Consider the following 18,958-nt stretch of genomic DNA (forward strand, 5'->3'; position numbering starts at 1 on the left):
ACAGGCAGGTCCGGCCACTTTCTCCTGGTGGTTTCAGGCTGCCATAAAGAAAGGGAAAGAGGCAGTTGCCCGTGAATGTGTATCTAGCAGGTTCAATAAGACCATGCCTGTGAGTCTCCCAGAGCACAGTGGCTGTGTATCCCGAGTGGGGACTAAAACACGCACTGGAAGACACAGTCTAGGTTACACTTTCCCTCTCCAGCTCCCCCACACGTGCGAACGTGGCTGGCAAAACACATAAGACAGTGCACACCCTCGCCAGGCTCTTCTCAGTCACTGGACCAACTGGAGGGGTTGTGAGGCGTCCCTGGGTTGAAGAGCAGAAAGCGACCAGCCAGCCATGGTCTGGGCCACACCTCCAGGTCAGCGACACTTTTGCTTGACAAAGAAAGCCCCAGGTGGAGGTGGCCTATGGGGCCCTGACCAAGCTGCAGCTGGCCTTGATGCAGGAGCCCCGAGGGACAGGGGCCTCCACCCAATCCCCTCCAGAGACACGAGCTCCCACCACTCTCACAAGCCCACAGCAGCCCTGCCCTTGGAGAGGCGCCCAGCCATGAGCCCCTCACCAGTGGCTCTGCCCCAACTGTCCAGCCCCGACCCTTCCCCCAAGCAAGGTCCAGAGGAAGAAGCAGAGGCTGGACAGTGGAGGCCCGGGAATGCTGATGGCACTTCAGGCCACCTCAGACTATCATCCTCACGGTACCTCCTAAAGCTCCCATGATACGTCCACAGAAGAATGTAAAGCCCCATAACCCTCTGCACACAGATGATACTCTCCCAAAAGAGCACAACCAATGGAAAAGCAGGCAGGAGACAGTGGGCTTACCTTGCTGGAAAACATCTGCCAGGAGGAAGGAAAAACAGAGGCGGAGAGAGGGAGAGAGAAGCGAGAAAAATAAAGTTAATAATAATGTTGAAAATGACAGTGATACTCATCATAGCTAACATACACTGACTATGCTAAACACTCCTGGTACAATATTTCCTCCACTCAGAGGCAGTGGTTAAGAGCTTGAGCTCTGGAAGGGAGCTGCCTGGGTTTAAATTCTGGCTGCATGCTTACTAACTCTGTGGCTTACAGTTCCCTAAACCACAAATAGATTTGTACTGGAAAGATTAAACAAATGATGTCCCATGTTTTAAAGGTTTAGATCGGTGCCCGGGACATAGTAAACATACAAAAGTTGCCAGTTATTATTCATGTTAATATTATTATTTTCACAAGAGTGCTATCAAGCAAGTTGTAATATTATCCTCACTTTATAGATAGGGAAACTGAGTTTCTGGAAGGTTAAGTAACTCATCCAAGGTCACAGGGGAATAAGCTCAGGATTGAACTCAAGTCCGTCTGATTCCCAAAACCATCATCTTACTCCCTACTAAGCTGCCTGGCTGGTTTATAAATAACAACAAAGGCACACAACAGGATAAACAGAGGAAGGGCCTATGAATAAAGTTCCATATTTAAATCATAATAAGCACATATGTATGAATTCTCCAAATTTTAACTCACAACTAATTAACACTATGTCTTCATATTAAATCCTAGGTCAAAATCTGTTAAAAGGTGAAAAAACAGTAATTCATCTTTTTCAATAAATATTTGAGAAGCTACCATATGCCAAGCACTAGGTCTGGCACCAGGAAACATGCATATTAGCGAAAAGCATAAACGAATAAGCAGTGGCCAACACCTGCCGAGGGGAACCGCTAGCATGACTTACAACACTTCACATTTGTTCTGCCTGTTTCTGAGCTTTATATAAATGGACTGAATTTGTTCTGTCTGCCTTCTTTGCTCCACAGTGATTATGGGAGTCATCCGTGCTGTAGCATGCAGTAGGTCATTCATGCTCACTGCTGGATCGTATTCCACCACATGATTTTATCATAATTTATTTCTCCATCTTAACGTGGACGGATATTTGGATTGTTTGCAGTGTTGAGCAATTAGGAATTGTGATACTTTGTCCGTATCTTTTGGTGAACATATGTGCATATGCAAGGTACTTTTTGACATCAGGCTCACCCTGCTTCTACTGACTTTCAATCACCCCAAAAGTATTCTTATCTCCTCCTACTTTCTCATTCAGTAACTTAAAGATGGAAGATAGCACTGGCAAGAATACAGACAGCACCACCCAGATGTGAGCCAGTTCCTGCCCTGCTCTTGGGGTTGTAAATAGGCATAAAACTTCTACAAGATAGTTTGACAGTATGTATGGCAATGTTAAATATACGTCCTTACCCTAACAATACCACTGCTAGGAATTTCATTTAATGAAATACCTAAAGGTCTTCAAGTACTTAAAGTCTACAAAGATGTTCATTACAGCATTGTGTATAATGGACAAACAACACAGATTGCCTATTTGTTTGTCTACAGAGAATCAAACCAAAAATAATACATTCCATACAATGGATTATGGTTCAACCACTGAAAATGGTTAAAGTTTTTTATTATTTTTGAGTGAAGAAATCAGACATGGAACATGTATCCTGAACCCATGTATGTGCATGTATGAACATGCCTCACATTCATAATCTGAATTAAAACTCATCTGCGTCTTAAAAACTAAATGAGAATTATATCATCAACATCTAAATTTGCTGTCAGTCTTCAGCTAAAACATCAGTTCCTACAAGGTCACAAAGAGCCAAGGGGTCACAAATGGTGTGGATGAAACATGTACCTGGTGGGTTAAACAGACTGCAAGGAAAGAACACCAGTGAGAGCAGTTTTCATTCCACTGGTGCACACGTGATCCCCGTGAGGGGTATCATTCACGTGCAATACACATGCTCCCCAGGGCATACCCAGGCCGATGGCTGTGGGACAGATAAGACAGATGCAGGCTCACAACTCCCAGGGAGGGAAGGACAGAGGGGCTAGTCTGTCTCAACACCCATTTGGTCCAACTCCCTCATTTTATGGACGAGGAAACTGAGTCCCAGAGAAGTAAGAGATTTTTCCCCAGGTCACACATGGCGTCTGTTAAAGGCTGAGCCGGGACTACATGAGATTCATTTAACCTTAATGAAGCACAAAAGCTCATCCTTATTATTAGCAAAGTACAAATTAGAGATTTATCATTCTCCTCTAATGAATACAGACAAAAATTTCCAACATTGAAAACATCATTTAAATGAGATTAGTCTTTCAAATACGGATCTAGTCTTGACATCCATCCAGAAACCTCAACCTCCTCTCCATGGCTTTTGACAGGGTGCACTTCCTTTGAAACTCAGTACTGATTTGAGTCACTGGAAAGTATCAGTGGTCAGGGAGGGAAGAAATTCAGGCAGGGATTCAGGAATAAGATACCTTATTCCTTCCAATTCCACTGCATCTATCATGGTTTAGCAGACAAATCTGCATAGAGTACTATTCATATCTTCTATTCCAGAAAACTCTCGTGATTTTCATATAAGCTCTTTTAGATTTTTTAAAAACCCCTTTTCAGCTTCACTTACATTTTGCACCTTTTTATTCAAATGTAAATGTTAATAAACACTAATATAAATATTACAACAATTTGGCACGAGTTATCTTGTAATTTACACTCTAAATTTATGTCTTTTGTAGTCTATGGCATAAATCATTCCATTCTCAGCATTATTTAGCTCTTTGCTCTGAATTATAACTGCTTGGGTACCTTCTTTAAAATTTCACTTTTCCACACTGAAACAGCCATCCAGGCTCGCGCTCAAATGATTCATGGACAGAAGAATGGAAAATAAGCGAGAAGAAGGCAGATTCTGTGCTGTTTTACCCCCCACCCCGCCCCGAACTGTAGACCTCAGAGGACATTAGCCATAGAAATACTCTCATCATCTTCTATTCTGGTGTACACAGCCACGACCCCCAGCTCCCAACCCACAGGGACTAGTCACTTATAAAAATCAAATGGCGTCAAGTTTGAGCGCAATCATCTCCTTCCGGTCTAACCAACCACTAAGAATTATTTGGGAGTCAATCACTTATAATCTCTGAACTTGAACTGACCTGGAGATACTTAATACCACGGTGTTGGGAAGGTTAAGTTAGATGATTCACACAAACATTTCCCCGTCCCCCCATCCAGGGCTAAGGAGAATCACTCTGAGAATAAGACTCAGCAACGTCTTCTCTGCTCTCCCAGAAATCAGAAATCACAGAAGTAAGGAGTTGGGAGTTGCCAGCGCCCAGCCAAGCCTCAGTCAGGTTGAGTCCAAAGGACACCAGGGACACTTGTGTGGAGGAAATGAACTCCTTCAGACAAAGCTCCACTCACACTCACTTCCCAAGGGAAAAAACCTCAACCCCAGTCATTCAAATAAACAAAGAAAGCCTGTTCTCCAGCCCCACACGCACCCCCTGGAGCCATTCTGGTCCTATATATAGATGAAAGGGCATCTTCATCCCCATCAGATGTGGGGAGAAGAAAATAAGAAAGAAAGAACTCAGATTTGCCTTTCTTAGCCTCAATGTCCAATTTCTACTGTTAGGAACGAGCATCAAGGATATTTGCCCACCTCCTCCAGAGCTACTGAGAGCTTCACACTCCAGAGATCATTAATGCACTGAGTCCTCCAGAGACAGGAGCCATAAAGAGACTAGATTATTTATTATTATTAATAAGTTATGGCAATTAGGCTGGGTGATTCCTAAATGTTGCTGATTAAAAACTTTCTTGAGTGCTACTCATCCACATGGCTAGTGTTTACCTCTATTAAAAATGATTTAACCACACTCTGGGTGAACCCGTCTCTTGTGCCTGGGTTAATAATTAGCAATGCACAGAGCCACGTGGGTTAAGTGGGTTGGCTCTTCTTTATTTATCTATTGCTTTGTTTTATGAGGAGAACTGGATGGCAGTCTTATTGCCCACTCAGTCTGCTAGGAATAATTTACTATTTCAATCCACAGCTCGTAACTACGGTTAGAGAAACCCTCACTATTATTACAATATCACATCTAGCCCACACCCCACAGCATTAAAGATATGCCGAACAGTGAAAGCATGCATGACTTCCATAAGACTGGGGGAGGTAAAGTTACTAGTCCTCAAACAATGTAATCATACTGCTCTCTCAATTTTGCTTCCTTTTCTAGGTTAAATTATATATGAGGGGAGTTTAGTTTCTTGAAAATGCATGCACTTAACTCCCATTTAAGAAGTCTCACCTGGGGAGATAGCTGTCTTGCGAGTCCTCCTGTGGTTTGAGCTACAGAAAGAAAATTCTCTTTCAAGTACAAGTGCCGTTACAGTAAAGCACTGTAAATGTCACTGGGACCCAACTAACCAGGGACAAGAGAAAGGATGTAGGGAGCAGCTGGAATGAACGCTGCTTCCTCGAATGGGGTCAAGTTCACCATTAACCAAAGTCAACTGAAGATCAGTTGAGCTGCCCCTCACCAAATTTCAAAAACCGGCAAGCTCTACGCATGGCTATGAGGATTTCTAGAATTCAGTCTGTATACTTCTGCACATCTCTGTAAATCAAGTGAATTATTTCTTTTCAAGGTTGAAAAGTGGGGCCCACCAAAGCCTCCCCAGTACTCCAGGGTAGTTCTGCTTCAAACTGAGGAAGTCTAGGTCCAAAAATGGCAGGTGGGCTTCCCAGGGAGGGCAGGGTTCATTCCTTCTCTCCCAAATACAGTCCAGTGCCGGGTCACCACATGACTGTGGCCGCTGGATCCCAGGACCTGAGATTGGGTCCTAGCCCCTCACCAGGTGGAAACTCGAGGTGAAACTTCTTGTAGCCTATGTTCTCATCTATAAAAATGGGATGATACAGATAAGCTCTTACCCTGCCACAGGAATATCATGAGGGTCAAGTTAGATCACTTAATCAGTGTGAAGCACATGGACGTTGGGCTCACATAACACCAGGTTCAAATTCTTGCTAGTCCACTGGACAGCCATCTTGGGCAACTATTTAGCCTCTTTGAGTCTCAGTTTCTACATTTATAAAATGAGAATCATAAAACTTCTTTCAAAATTCATAAGGAGAATCTAGAGCATACCTGTAAAGCAGCTAGCACATGTAACTGGTTTATGCTACATGCTCAACAAGTGAAAGTTAATGTTATTATAACAATAAGCAATAGAATAGGGTAGCAAAGAGCTCAGGTCCTGACGTCAGAGCTGGTCCCATTTCCTGCTGTGTGATCTTAGGCAAATTACTTAACCTCCCCAAGCCTTGCTTTTCTCATCAGCAACACACAGATAATAAGAATAATTAATTTTTGTGCGGTCTCATAAATTGCTATGGAGATTAAATGAGGTAAAGCATATAAGACTGCACAGTAACTAGTATTCAGAAAAACTTCTATAATTGTAGCATTATTAGTCAACAAATATTTATCGACTGCCTACTATTTGAAAATATCGCCAATTGTGACTTGTATAGGACTGTAAGATATCATAAGAGGAAAATCCATTAAAATTAAACGATTGTTTTGATTCCTTCTTTTTTTTGCGGTACGCGGGCCTCTCACTGTTGTGGCCTCTCCCGTTGTGGAGCACAGGCTCAGCAGCCATGGCTCACGGGCCCAGCCGCTCCGCAGCATGTGGGATCCTCCCGGACCGGGGCATGAACCTGTGTCCCCTGAATCGGCAGGCAGACTCTCAACCACTGCGCCACCAGGGAAGCCCTGATTCCTTCTTGTTGTCGTGTAGCTACATGCCATTAAGAAACTCTAAAGCAATTATCAAATATTATTTGATGAATGAATTATTTTTAATCTTTAAAATCAGAGGTCCAATGACATCTTATCTCCAAACACCAAAGATCTAAGGGGTTGTGATTAGTACCCAGATGTTCCAGAAACCCAGAGCCCAGCCTTCATTCTGGGCACCACTCACCTCTCTGACACTGCCTGTCTCCTCTGGACCTGTCGTTATTTCTCAAGGCCACCACATAAGGGGCTCACCCATCCCTGCCCTGGGGTGTGATGAGTGGAGACCCAGGGTTCACAAGAGGGAGGGACTGCACGGAGCAGCGGAACTGAGAACCACTCTGCTCAGTACTGTGGGGTGCTACGAAGAATTTGCCTGAGGAAAGGGTTCTGCTGCTCCATTAAGTAAATTAGTGAAAGTCTGAGCCCAACAAACCACTTAAGTGGAACCCCTTCCTGTCCGAGCGCAGGTCTGTGCTCTCTTGGAGCACGGCCAGAGTCAAGGGCTCCTCCAGAGCCCATGCTTGGCTTCAATGGCACCGTACGGGGGCTGTGATTAGTTTTCTGTGTCTCCAAAGCCAGACAGCTCAGGCAGCTCAGGCAGCCGCGTGCCTCATCTCCCCGCCCCTCCTGCCTCCCCCAGGCACACCCAGGCAGCTCCAACTGCACGCAGCCCGCACCAACCGGAAGGCTTCACTCCCCGCCTCCAGCCCTCCGTGCCAAATACCACCGCTCTTTAATGTGGGTCTGTATCTCTCTCTCCTTTTTCTTCTCTGTCCCGTTTTGGATGCAGGCCAGGGAAAGTTTTCCTTGCTCCTGGCCTCCCCTCACCTTTTACCGTGTTAGAAATGAAGACCGATACCTTGTGTGTCATTGTTGTTCCTCTGAAGGCACATGGCGCTCTGTAAATGTCTCTTATTTGTGAGTAAGAAAAAATTTTTTAAAGCCCCGAAGTCTCTTCCTGCTCCATTTTCCAGAGAATGTACGACCAACATCCATCTGAGGCCCTGTGCTTGTGGCCCAGCAGCCGACAGGGACTTGGGAAGGCAGTGCAAAGCCCATGAGCTAGTAAGTCCCTAAGATTTTTATGACATTCTGTCCAGAGTATATCTCATTCCTAGCACAGAAGAACAATGCTCTTAACTACTGAAAGAACATAAAGAAATAGATTTAGGAATAATACTTTTTATGACTGCATTCTGTGTACTGTGAAAGTTATGTTCACATCTGCTAGTACTTTATGGAGCTGATAAAGTAGAACAGTATGGCTTCCCAGCTAACAGGGTATTTTATATCCATTTAAAATGTTTTCTCTTAAATTGAATTACTTTTTGAGTAATTATAATAAGACTAATCTGGGCTTAATGAATTCATGTACAAATACTTCAGACTGCATTATTAAAACCTCTATGATATGAAACTATATTAAGCTCAATTCCTCTAGCAACCAGTGCTTTTCTTTGAAAAGAACAGCATACATGACTTTCTCTGAATTCTTTTAAATCAGCTAACTGAGAAATCATAAGAAGCCGCATTAACAGCTCAAACTAAAGAAGACGTTGACAAACAGTATTGTTCTAATTTCCCTGAACTTCTTTAATTGAGCATTCATTAGAAGTCATAGGAAATACTTTTATTCAGCATCCTCATATACCAAGGGCTGAAGAATTCGTTCATCTTCCAGAAGAAATCAGTTAACTGTGATTAGCCATGCTATAAAACCACTATGGGTAAAAATACTAAAAGTGAGCCTGTGGGTATCAAGTCTTACGTTCTAAAAAGTCTCCAAACTCAATCATCTCAATACCTGGATTCTAGTCCACACTATAGGCAAAGCCACTCATCGCCTCTGGGATTTGGTTCCCCCATCTGCAAAGTAGTTTGCACCAGATGATCTCCAAGGTCCGTTACAGTTCTTAAAGATGATGGTTTTAAGTTTAAAATTACACACATTATATATATCAAACGGGCTTTATTGCATGTAGCTTATTTGTCATCTCATCCACGTTAAATTACATTCACAGAAAAAGAACTCATTCCCTACAATTCACATACATCCACAAACATCCATATTACAGCTGGTTATTTCAAATTTATCCCAAGATATTATCTCGATGGTAAAGTATTTTTCCCATTACAGATAAATTATAAACCCTCTGAAAGCTTTAAGGTTATATAGTTCCTTGAATCAGTTTCTAACCAACCCCCCACTCCTGCCTAACATATACTTTCCGAAAGACGCTCTTTCGTCTCCATTTCCAAGTCAACTGATTAGTTTTATCATATATGTATTCGTCGGGCAGATCTGTGAGATCCTAGTTTTAGCTGGATTGGTTACCCAGTCTCCTAAATTCAAACTAGATATTTACAAATGTCCAGCAGAATAAATCTCTGTTTTCCAGGTGATCATTACCGGTATGGACAACTTTAAACATAAAACAATGGCCATCATCATTATTCTGATGGTTTGGCACAAATTACCGTCAGGAAATCTCCCGGGAGCCAGAGATAATTAAAGTCTGAGTTCGGAGAAGCTGCCCCCAACATCAAGCATTGCTGATGAGAATGATTTGGGAGTAAATATGTTTCAGCAAATTGGCCCAAGTCTTCAAGGAGGAGGTTTGGCCATGTGATACTCATCGGCCTGACCTCAGTTTCAGGAGGTACAGGTTCTGTCCTGGCTCTTCTGTAAATCCCCTGTATAAATGGGGACAAGTCATTGAAGTTCTCTAGGTTCCAAAGAAGGTGTGACTAGAAAATCTCTGCAGTTCTTTCCAGCTCTAAAGTTCTTTAATGAACACAACCAGGACCTTTCATTAGGAACCTCTGCTATACACCTGCACCTCACCTGTATGTCTCCTTGGTGCACGGATACACACTTGTAATTTTCTCTCTCTCTCTCTCCAACTAAGCTGAAAGTACTATGATTCCAGGGATATTCTGTCCATTGTAGTCCCAAAGTCCAGGGCAGAATATCAGAGCACAGCAGGCACATTTTAACATTAAGGATAACTAACACCATACATCAGGCACTATTTTAAGTGTATTACAGACACTTCCTTAATCCTCTCAATCCAAACTCTTAACCACTACACACACTGTCTTTCAATGAATGCCCAGTTGGTAGGTGTGTGGAAGGATGAATAAGCAAACATACACATTCTTTCCAAAACCCCCCGGAGAGTTAACTTGAGCCGTGCCCATGACATTTTTAATATCATAATCCCTATAAATCTAGAACTCCAACCTTCATTACCTGTGAATTCGGAGTCCAATTGCAGAAAACACCTAGATGTGCCTTTACTTTTTAAAAACCTTACAAATTCTCTTTTTTAAAAAAATGCAACTACCTCAGTAGGTTTATGGCAACCGCTAAGGTAAGGTAGAGCATGGGGAAAGGATATAGAGCTGGATAAAAAGATGAGAATTCCAAGAAGAGGGTCAGGAAAAGGAGAACAATACAAGGACACATGGCTGAGCTACAAAGATCTGTGCAGCTGCCCCTGATCCAGCTGTCATCCTACTGGAATTCATGGAAAGGAGGGTGTGAGAGGTGGGGGGAAGGAAAGAACCAGGGTGATGGGTAACTCAGTGCAGGCAATACACATGCAGGCTCTGGAGTCAGAGTGCTTGCATTTTGATCCTGGCTCTGCCACTGACAAAGTCAGATGCCCTCTCTAAGTCTCAGCATCTCCATATGAAACAGTGGGAGTGACAGAGGCTGTTGTGAGGATTAAAGGATATCAAGCGCCTAAAGACTTGACACAGTGTCTGACACATGTAAGGTACTTAACGGAAGCAGGTAATTTGGACAGAGACGGGAGAAATTAAGTTTCAGGATATCATTAAGATCAATGAAATTCTTTGACACCCTGGCCACTACGCTTGTTGTGATGAATAAAATGTATTTGCATGGATTCTAAAGCCAAAAACATCAGACTCCAGTAAAATATCACAAAGTCTACTCCCCATGCCCACCAGCCTCCGGTGTGGAGTAATGCAGCTGCGGGGAAGATGAGAAAACATCTCTAGCACAGAAGCAGCCATTCTCTCCTAGTCATATGTGTTCTTGGGAAGCAAGATCAATGTTTATCACGTGAACAAACATTAAACCCTAAAAGCATTACCCCACACTCTAGAACACATAAGTGCTAGTATTTTCCAGAGGTAGCTGGGAGCAAGTAATTAAAGGGGAACTATAGATACATCATGAATTTGTCAGAGTACAAGCCTTTCTTCTGGAAGACAGTACATTTTTTAAAGTCACCCACTCACAGGCTCAGCAGCTAACACAGCTCCTCTCCTTCCATCGTTCCACATCAGTCACGGCTGTGCATGGTAGGACCTCACGCGGGACTGGGCTCTGCTACAGTGAAGCCAGGCATTTCAGAGGGGCAGGGAAGGGAGAATGCTGAGGACACCTTACAAACAACCTCTGTAGTTGTAAATGTTCATTCTTGTGAAGAAGAGTCAGCAGGCAGTAAATGTGGTTACCAGAGATCATACCCCACTGATCATACCCCTTTTCAAAAACAGAAGGGGAAGTTCATTTGGTGGTTTAAGATACTTTTAAACCTGTATGATATTATTCACTGGCTCAACACGGTCATGAAATGTCAATGTCATTTTCATGAAGGATTTGTGCAGCTAGCTTGCCCTGAAAAAAGGGATTCCAGCATCTCACAGAGCTTAAGAAATTTTCATATATATATAAAAAAGGTATATAGTATACTGTATATACATACTATATATTACATATATAATATGCACATAATATATAATATGCATATGTAACATAATAAAATGTACACATATACAACAGAATATATAATATAATACATAAATAATATATAATATAGTAAAACATCATAGCTATTATTCTTCAAGTCCAGAGAGCCGGGTTCTAGTTCTAGCTCTGTCCCTAACTGGTTATGGCTAGTGGCTTAGCCTCTCATGGGGAGCCTCAGTTTCCTCATCTGTAATTGAGAATAAAGCCTGCCTTAACTATTTCTTCAAGGAAAAAGTAAGACAGTGGATGGGATCACACTAAGAAAAAATAAACTTAAAATTCTTGATACTTTTTTAGTGTCCACTGGAGCTGACACACTATAATGAGCAATTAATGGACCCAAGAGAAGCTGAAATTCAGACTCTACAGTCAAAGAGCTTACAGTGATAAGGAGAGTCAGACACACTCAAGGAAAAGGCACTAGATTCTACACAGGGAGGAAAACAACACACTGAGGAAAAGAGACATTTCAGGGTTGGGACTCTGAGCAGTGTTCAAGGACCAGGTACAATCTATGCTAGATACTGAAGGGCAGTCCTAAACAAGGCCAATATCTACAGCGCCCTCACTCCTAAAGGCTTTTCTTAAACATTTCACATCATGCTCCCCAGAACTCTATGAAGTAACTATCATTCTCATCCCCATTTTACCAGTCAGGTTAATTTTCCAAAGATCCCACAGGCAACCTGACTGTAGGGCACTTCCTTGCCACCACTCCCCTTAGGACTCAAAAGGTGGAAATGAGAGAAAAAGAAGCAGCAGGGTAAATGAGTCAGAAAACATGCCAGTATTCACAATCTGGAAGACTCAATATTATTAAGAAACTGATTCTCCCCAAACTGATCTATAGATTCAACATAATCCCAAGAGTAATTCTACCAGACTTCTTGTGGGAAATGATAAGCCAATTCTAAAATTTATAGGAAACATAAGAATCTAGAATAGCCAAAAACATCTTTAAAAAGAAGAGCAAAGTCAGAGGACTGACACCCCTTGACTTCACAACTTATTATAAAGCTATAATAATCAAGATAGGGTGTTGCTGGCATTAGGACAGACAAGTAGATCAATGGAGCAGAACAGAAAGTCTGGAAACAGAACTTCAGTTTTACAATCATCTGATTTTTGACAAAGGAGTCAATGCAATCCAATGGGGAAAGGCAAGTCTCTTCAACAAATGGTACTGGAACATCCATACAGAGAAAAAAAAAATTTAGACCCCTACTTCACACCATACACAAAAAATTCATGATAGGTCATACACCTGTAGATAAATGCTAAAACTATAACGTTTCTAGAAAAAAATAACAAAATACTCTAGTGACTTTGGAATAGGTAAATTTCTTAGACCATATACTGAAAACAATAACAATAAAATAAAAAAAATAAGTTAAACTTTGAAATTAAAAACTCTGCTCAATAAAGAACATCATTAGGAAAATGAATCAATAAGATATTTTGGGGAGAAAATATTCACAAAATCTACATCTAACAAAGGCCTGGTATCCAGAATATGTAAAGAACTCCTTCAACTCACTAACAGAAAGACAAACAACCCAATATTTAAACGGGGAAAATATCTGAACAGGTACTTCACAAAGGAAGATATATAAGCGACCAATAAGCACATTAAAAAAGTGTCCAACATCATTCGTCATAAAGAAAATGCAAATTAAAACCACAATAATATATCACTATACATTCAACAGGATGGCTAAACTTAAACAGACCCACAACACCAAATGTTGGTGAAGGTAAATAGCAGCTAAAACTCTCATTCACTGCTAGGGTTGAAGTAGAATTGCACTACTTTGGGAATAGGTCTAGCAATTTCTTATAAAACTAAAAATACATCTACACCATGATCCTGAAATTCTGCTCCTAAGTATTCACTCTAGAGAAATGAAAACAAATTCCTCAAAAACAACTTGTATGTAAATCTTCTTCATAACAGAAATAGCCCAGATGTCCAACAACAGAAGAATGGATAAACAACCATAAGTACAATATATTCATCAAATAGAACACTGCTCAACAATATAAAGGAACAGAAATAGTAACAATACACAACATGAATGAATGTCATTAATATTATGCTGAGAGGAAGAGGCATTACGTAAAAGTACATACTGTGTGGTTTCACTAATATGAAATTCTAGAACAGGCAAATTAATCTATGGTTAAAAAAAAAAAAATAGGCAATACTCCCCAAACTGATATACAGATTCAACAAATCCTATCAAAATTCCAGATTTCTTTGCAGAAATTGGCAAGCTGATCCTAAAATTCACATGAAATCATAAGGGATCTTGAATAGCCAAAATAATCTTGTAAAAGAAGGACAAAGTTGGAAGACTCATATTTCCCAACTTCAAAACTTACTACAAAGCTACAATAATCAAGAAACTGTGGTATGGTTATAAAGTTTAGGCACATAGATCGATGGAATAGAATTGAGAGTCCATAAAATGAACCCTTACATTTATGATCAACTGAAGTTTGACAAGACAATTCAATGGGAGGAAAATAATCTTTTCAACTAATAGTGCTGGAACAACTAGATATCTACATGCAAATAATTAAATTGGAACCTTATCTCATACCATATGCAAAAATCAACTCAAAACAGATCAAAGAGGTAAAACTACCTTAAAAGGAAACACAGGCATAAATCTTTGTGACTTTGGATTAGGCAATAGTTTCTTAAATATGACATCAAAAGCATAAGCAACAACAAAAAAAACACAGATAAACAGATAATCTTCAAAATTAAAAACTTTTGTGCCACAAAGAGCACCATCAAGAAAGTGAAAAAACCCACAGAATTAAAGAAAATAATTGCAAATCATGTATCTGATAAGACACTTGTACCTAGACTATATAAAGAAGTATTACAACTGAAAAATAAAAAGACAACCCAATTAAAAAATGGGCAAAGAATCTGAATAGACATTTCTCCAGAGAAGATACATAAATGGCCAAAAAGCACATGGAAAGATGCTCAACATCATTAGGCACCAGGGAGATGCAAATCAAAACCACAGTGAGGTACCACTTCGCACCACGAGGATGGCTATATGCAAAAAGATAATATCTGTTGGCAAAGATCTGGGGAACCTGGAACACTGCTGGTGGGAATGTAAAATGGTGTAGCCATTTTGGAAAACAGTCTGGCAGGTCCTCAAATGGCTAAATAGAGAGTTTACCATATGATCTGGCCATCCCACTCCCAGGTATTTAACCCCCCAAAAGGAATACATACATCCACAAAAAACTGGCACACGAATGTTCATAGCAGCATTAGTCATGATAGCCAAAAAAGTGGAAACAATCCAAACGGTCGTCAACTGGTAAACATTTTTTTTAAATGTGGTATATCCATATAATGGGATATTATTCAGCAATACAAAGAAATGAGGTACTAATGCATGCTACAATAAGGATGAATCTTGAAAACAGTATGCTAAGTGAAATACGCCAGTCATGAGGGACCACATATTACATGGTTTCATTTATATGAAATGTCCAGGATAGGCAAATCTAGAGACAGAAAATAAATGGTTGCCTAGGGCTACAAGGAAAGAGGGGGTGAGGGTAATGACAGCTAAGGGGTGCAGGGTTTTTTTCAGGATAATGAAAACATTCTAAAATTGATTGTCTGATGGATGAACAACCCTGTGAATATACTAAAAACCACTGAACTGTACACTTTAAGTGACTGACTTGTATGGTATGTGAATTATATCTCAATAAAACTGATTTTTGGGGGAAAAAAAGAGTCCTGGGTTGTTGACTACATTTCTAACGACTGGCGGCGTCAACCTCCACTTCTCTGGGCCATAGTGGGACAAGCCAATCTTGTACCTGCATCCAGCTCTTCATCCTATGACCACATCTAAAGAACCATGCTCGGGTACTGGGTACCACACTGGGCACGGAGAAAGCTGTGCACAGATGAAAGACAGCATCCCCTCTTCTAAAGGTGTCACCACCCGGTGCTTCAGTCTACACCTAGCCACGCGTGGCTACTGAGCATTTAAACGTGGTGAGTCTGAATTAAAAGTGTAAAAGGGACACTGAGTTTCAAGAACTTGGTCAGTGAAAAAAGTAGAACAGCTCAATAATTGTTTACGTTGAATCACATGCTGAAATGGTATTTTGGATAAACTGGGTGAGAGTAAATGTTACAATTAATTTCACCTGTGCTTTTTGATTTTTTGGAATATGGTACTAGGAAATTTCAAGTTACTTCTGTAGCTCACATTCTATTTCTCTTGGGTAACGCCAGTTTAGGTTTTTAAATATAAATAAATCACTGAAACTTTCCTGACCCCCAGTGTTTTGGAAGATTATCTTATGCAGACTTCTAAATGGTAATTAACTTTGAAGTCCACTCAGCAGTTATAAAATGCCCGCTGCTCTACAATTATGGAGGCACAAAAGGTTTCTTGTTTGCTGCCCTCTGCCAATTGGTCCCTTGATCTAGAGATGAAGATGCTCGGTTTGGCCTTTTAATACTGGCGTGCCTGAGTCTTTACAAAGCACAAATGTTTCCCAAATAAGGCAGGCCCAGAAAACTTCATCTGAACTCTTTAAGACTCATGATCAAAAGAGTTGCCTTTTGAAAATGATTAAAGATCAGACTGAGATGACAGACCCCCTATTCACAGAAAGAAAACTTCTTCTGAAAGGAGTTTCACCTAAAAGGGGCTTTGCATGTCATCTGTGAGGGTTTCCCCCTTCACCCCTCACTTGTGAACCCTGAATTGTTAAGAGAGATTTCTGCTTCTCCTTCTTCGAATTCCTCTTTGATCCACATGTCCAGGGTAATAAGAACTGGGCCTGCGGGGCAGAGGCAAAAGCTCCAAACTTCTGGCTCTGCTGAAACTTTGTAAGAAATCCAGAGGTATGTCTGTGCCCCGAGAGAGGACACAGAAATGGACCTCAGATGTGGGAGGCTCTGGAGATAAAAGTGTTATCACAGAGTAGCAGAGACCCTACCAATGCGTCTCGTTGCTCCTTCTTTACTCAGCCAACGCCCAAAGAACGGTGCCAACTGACCCCTTCATTTCCTGGCTCTCTAGAGTTAAAAGGGCAGGTCTGGAGGTGAAGTAAGGTGTCCAGAGTTACAGTCCTGGTAAGTGGCACAGCCATGATTCCAAGTTGGGACTGCCTAACTCCAAAGCTAATATCCTTCTTAAGCACTGAACAATACTGTCACCCTTTCACTCCACAAACACTACTCCCTGCTGCGTGCTGTGGGATTAGAAGGTTAGGGTGGCTCTTTTGAAAAGATATATGCACTAGAATCCTGCCTCCTCAAGTGAGATGCTCTTAAATTCCTACACCTACTTTTGTTCAGAATCTCTAGTACACTGAAATGGAAGACAGTTTCATTGGCTTAATTGCTTCCATTCTGTGAATAATGGAAGCAGAGACAAACTATCTCAGGGTCCTAAATCTCCTCCGGGCGTGCAGTGGGTAGAAGTGGGGAACACAGTGCTTCATTCCATGTCCTGTCACATTAGACCTGTTTCTTCCACACGCTGCCAAATGGAGAGCACACTGTACCATGCTTGTTCTAGCACCCAGGGCTGACCATGCACCGTGTGCAGCAGGGGGCACATACAAAGATGAATACAACACGCTCTCTGCCCTCTAGGATGTTCCTCAGTTTAAGTGCCTATCAAGTTAGTTTAAAGGGTCTGTGTTTGGGGCAAAGTGTGCCATCAAGAACAAAGCTCATTTCTGGAGCTGGTTTGTGACTCGAGATGTCTCAAATTATAGCAGTTGTTACAAAATGTACCTGACTTCGAGTTTCAAAAGAACTGGCTGGAACATGGCTATTTCTAGATGGCCTGTTTCAGGGCCTGGGTAATCAAAGCCCTCATTAACCACTCTCCTCCCACCACTTCCACTATCTCCCAGGCCTGGTAGTAAGTAAGCAATTGGCTGCCTCAGAAAACCCTGGATGGTGTGATTTGGAAAGTTAAGTGAATTATGATGGAAATGTCACTGCAGGCCACCATAAGTCTGGAGTCCTCTATTTAAAGGTGCCTCAGTCATCTCCAGCTGGTGACTCCTAGGAGGCCAGATGGCTCCAAAAGATGGCCAGGGCCAACATCCCCTTCTTTATCTCTGGGTACACTGGTCAGAATAATGCCCCTGCAAAGACGTCCATGTTCTAATCCCTGGAACCTGTGCTATCTTGCCTTATATGGCAAAGGGGACTTCACAGATGTGATGAAACTACGGGTCTTGAGATGTGAAGATTATCTTGGATTATCTGGTGGGCCCAATATAATCACATGAATCCCTAAAAGTAGAGGGCCTTTCCCTAGAGAGATGTTCAGACAGAAAAAGGATCAGAGAGATGCTATGAGGCTGATTTTGAAGATGGAGGAAGGCAGCCACGAGCCAAGGCCTCTAGAAGTTGGAAAAGGCGAGGGAAGGTATTCTCCCTTAGCGGCTCCAGAAAGAACACAGCCCTGTTAACACCTTGACTTCGTTCCAGTAAGACCCATACTAGACTTCTGATCTACAGAGCTGTAAGATGACAACTTTCGGGCTTCCCTGGTGGCGCAGTGGTTGAGAGTCCGCCTGCCAATGCAGGGGACGCAGGTTCGTGCCCCAGTCCGGGAAGATCCCACGTGCCGCGGAGCGGCTGGGCCCGTGAGCCATGGCCGCTGAGCCTGCGCGTCCGGAGCCTGTGCTCCGCAACGGGAGAGGCCACAGCAGTGAGAGGCCCGTGTACCACAAAAAAAAAAAAAAAAAGTTGAAACAGAAAGTACAAATTGAATCAGAGCACTGGACCACAGAGAAGGAGCCAGCACCTTGGGTTGATTCTGTATGCTCCTGTCGGTCCCAAAGAGCCCTCAATCCTTATTCATCTGGAACCTGCTCACACCAACAACAGCATCACACAGACCTCTTCTCATGTGCAAGGAGATTAGGGAAAATAAGGGTAGTATTCTCAGAGTCTTGTTCCTAAGACTTTGACCCTCCCCGACCCTCCTTAAGTACTGCATGATGTGTTCAATGCAGGGCAGATAGCTGGAGTGCCTAATGAAGATGAGGAGGTTGCTCCTCTCCTGGCCTAAACCATAGACCCATGGGGCTTCTATACAGACAATCAGCTGTAGGACTGCCTTTCCCCCCAGTACATACATGTTTCAAGGAAATATGTTAGTTCCTGGACACTGTTGGGGCTTAGTTCATGATGGAGGGCTATGAGGTCAGAGGGACTGGTGGGCACCCTTCTCCCTCTTCCTTTTTTCCTTAAGGAAGAGATGATAGTTTATCTTAAGCAGTTCTCACTGATAGAAATATCTGTGTTGGAGCTTCTTTGAGCCATTTTGTACTTTACCAAATCATCCATCCAAGGAAGCAGTCATCACCTATTTGACAACATTCTCTCCAGAATTCTCTCTCTCTCAGTGTTCAATCTCATCAAACCAAAGAGCATCACTGAATAGCAAATAGGGTAACTGAGAACATACAGACTT

General features: G+C 42.0%; 1 protein-coding gene across 2 annotated transcripts in view; it reads right to left on the reverse strand.

Annotated features, from left to right (window-relative positions):
* GFRA1 (GDNF family receptor alpha 1) overlaps window positions 1-18,958 on the reverse strand; it is a 203,541-nt gene that overhangs the window by 146,887 nt on the left and 37,696 nt on the right. The window contains exon 4 of one of the 2 annotated variants that reach the window (XM_032608606.1): window positions 827-841. The exons of the other annotated variant lie outside the window; for it this stretch is intronic. Within the exon in view, the coding sequence (XP_032464497.1) occupies window positions 827-841 (15 nt within the window). The remainder of the gene's footprint in view (window positions 1-826; window positions 842-18,958) is intronic. 2 annotated transcript variants of the gene reach the window in all.

This window comes from Phocoena sinus, chromosome 16 (assembly GCF_008692025.1).
Source record: "Phocoena sinus isolate mPhoSin1 chromosome 16, mPhoSin1.pri, whole genome shotgun sequence".
Lineage (NCBI taxonomy): Eukaryota > Metazoa > Chordata > Mammalia > Artiodactyla > Phocoenidae > Phocoena > Phocoena sinus.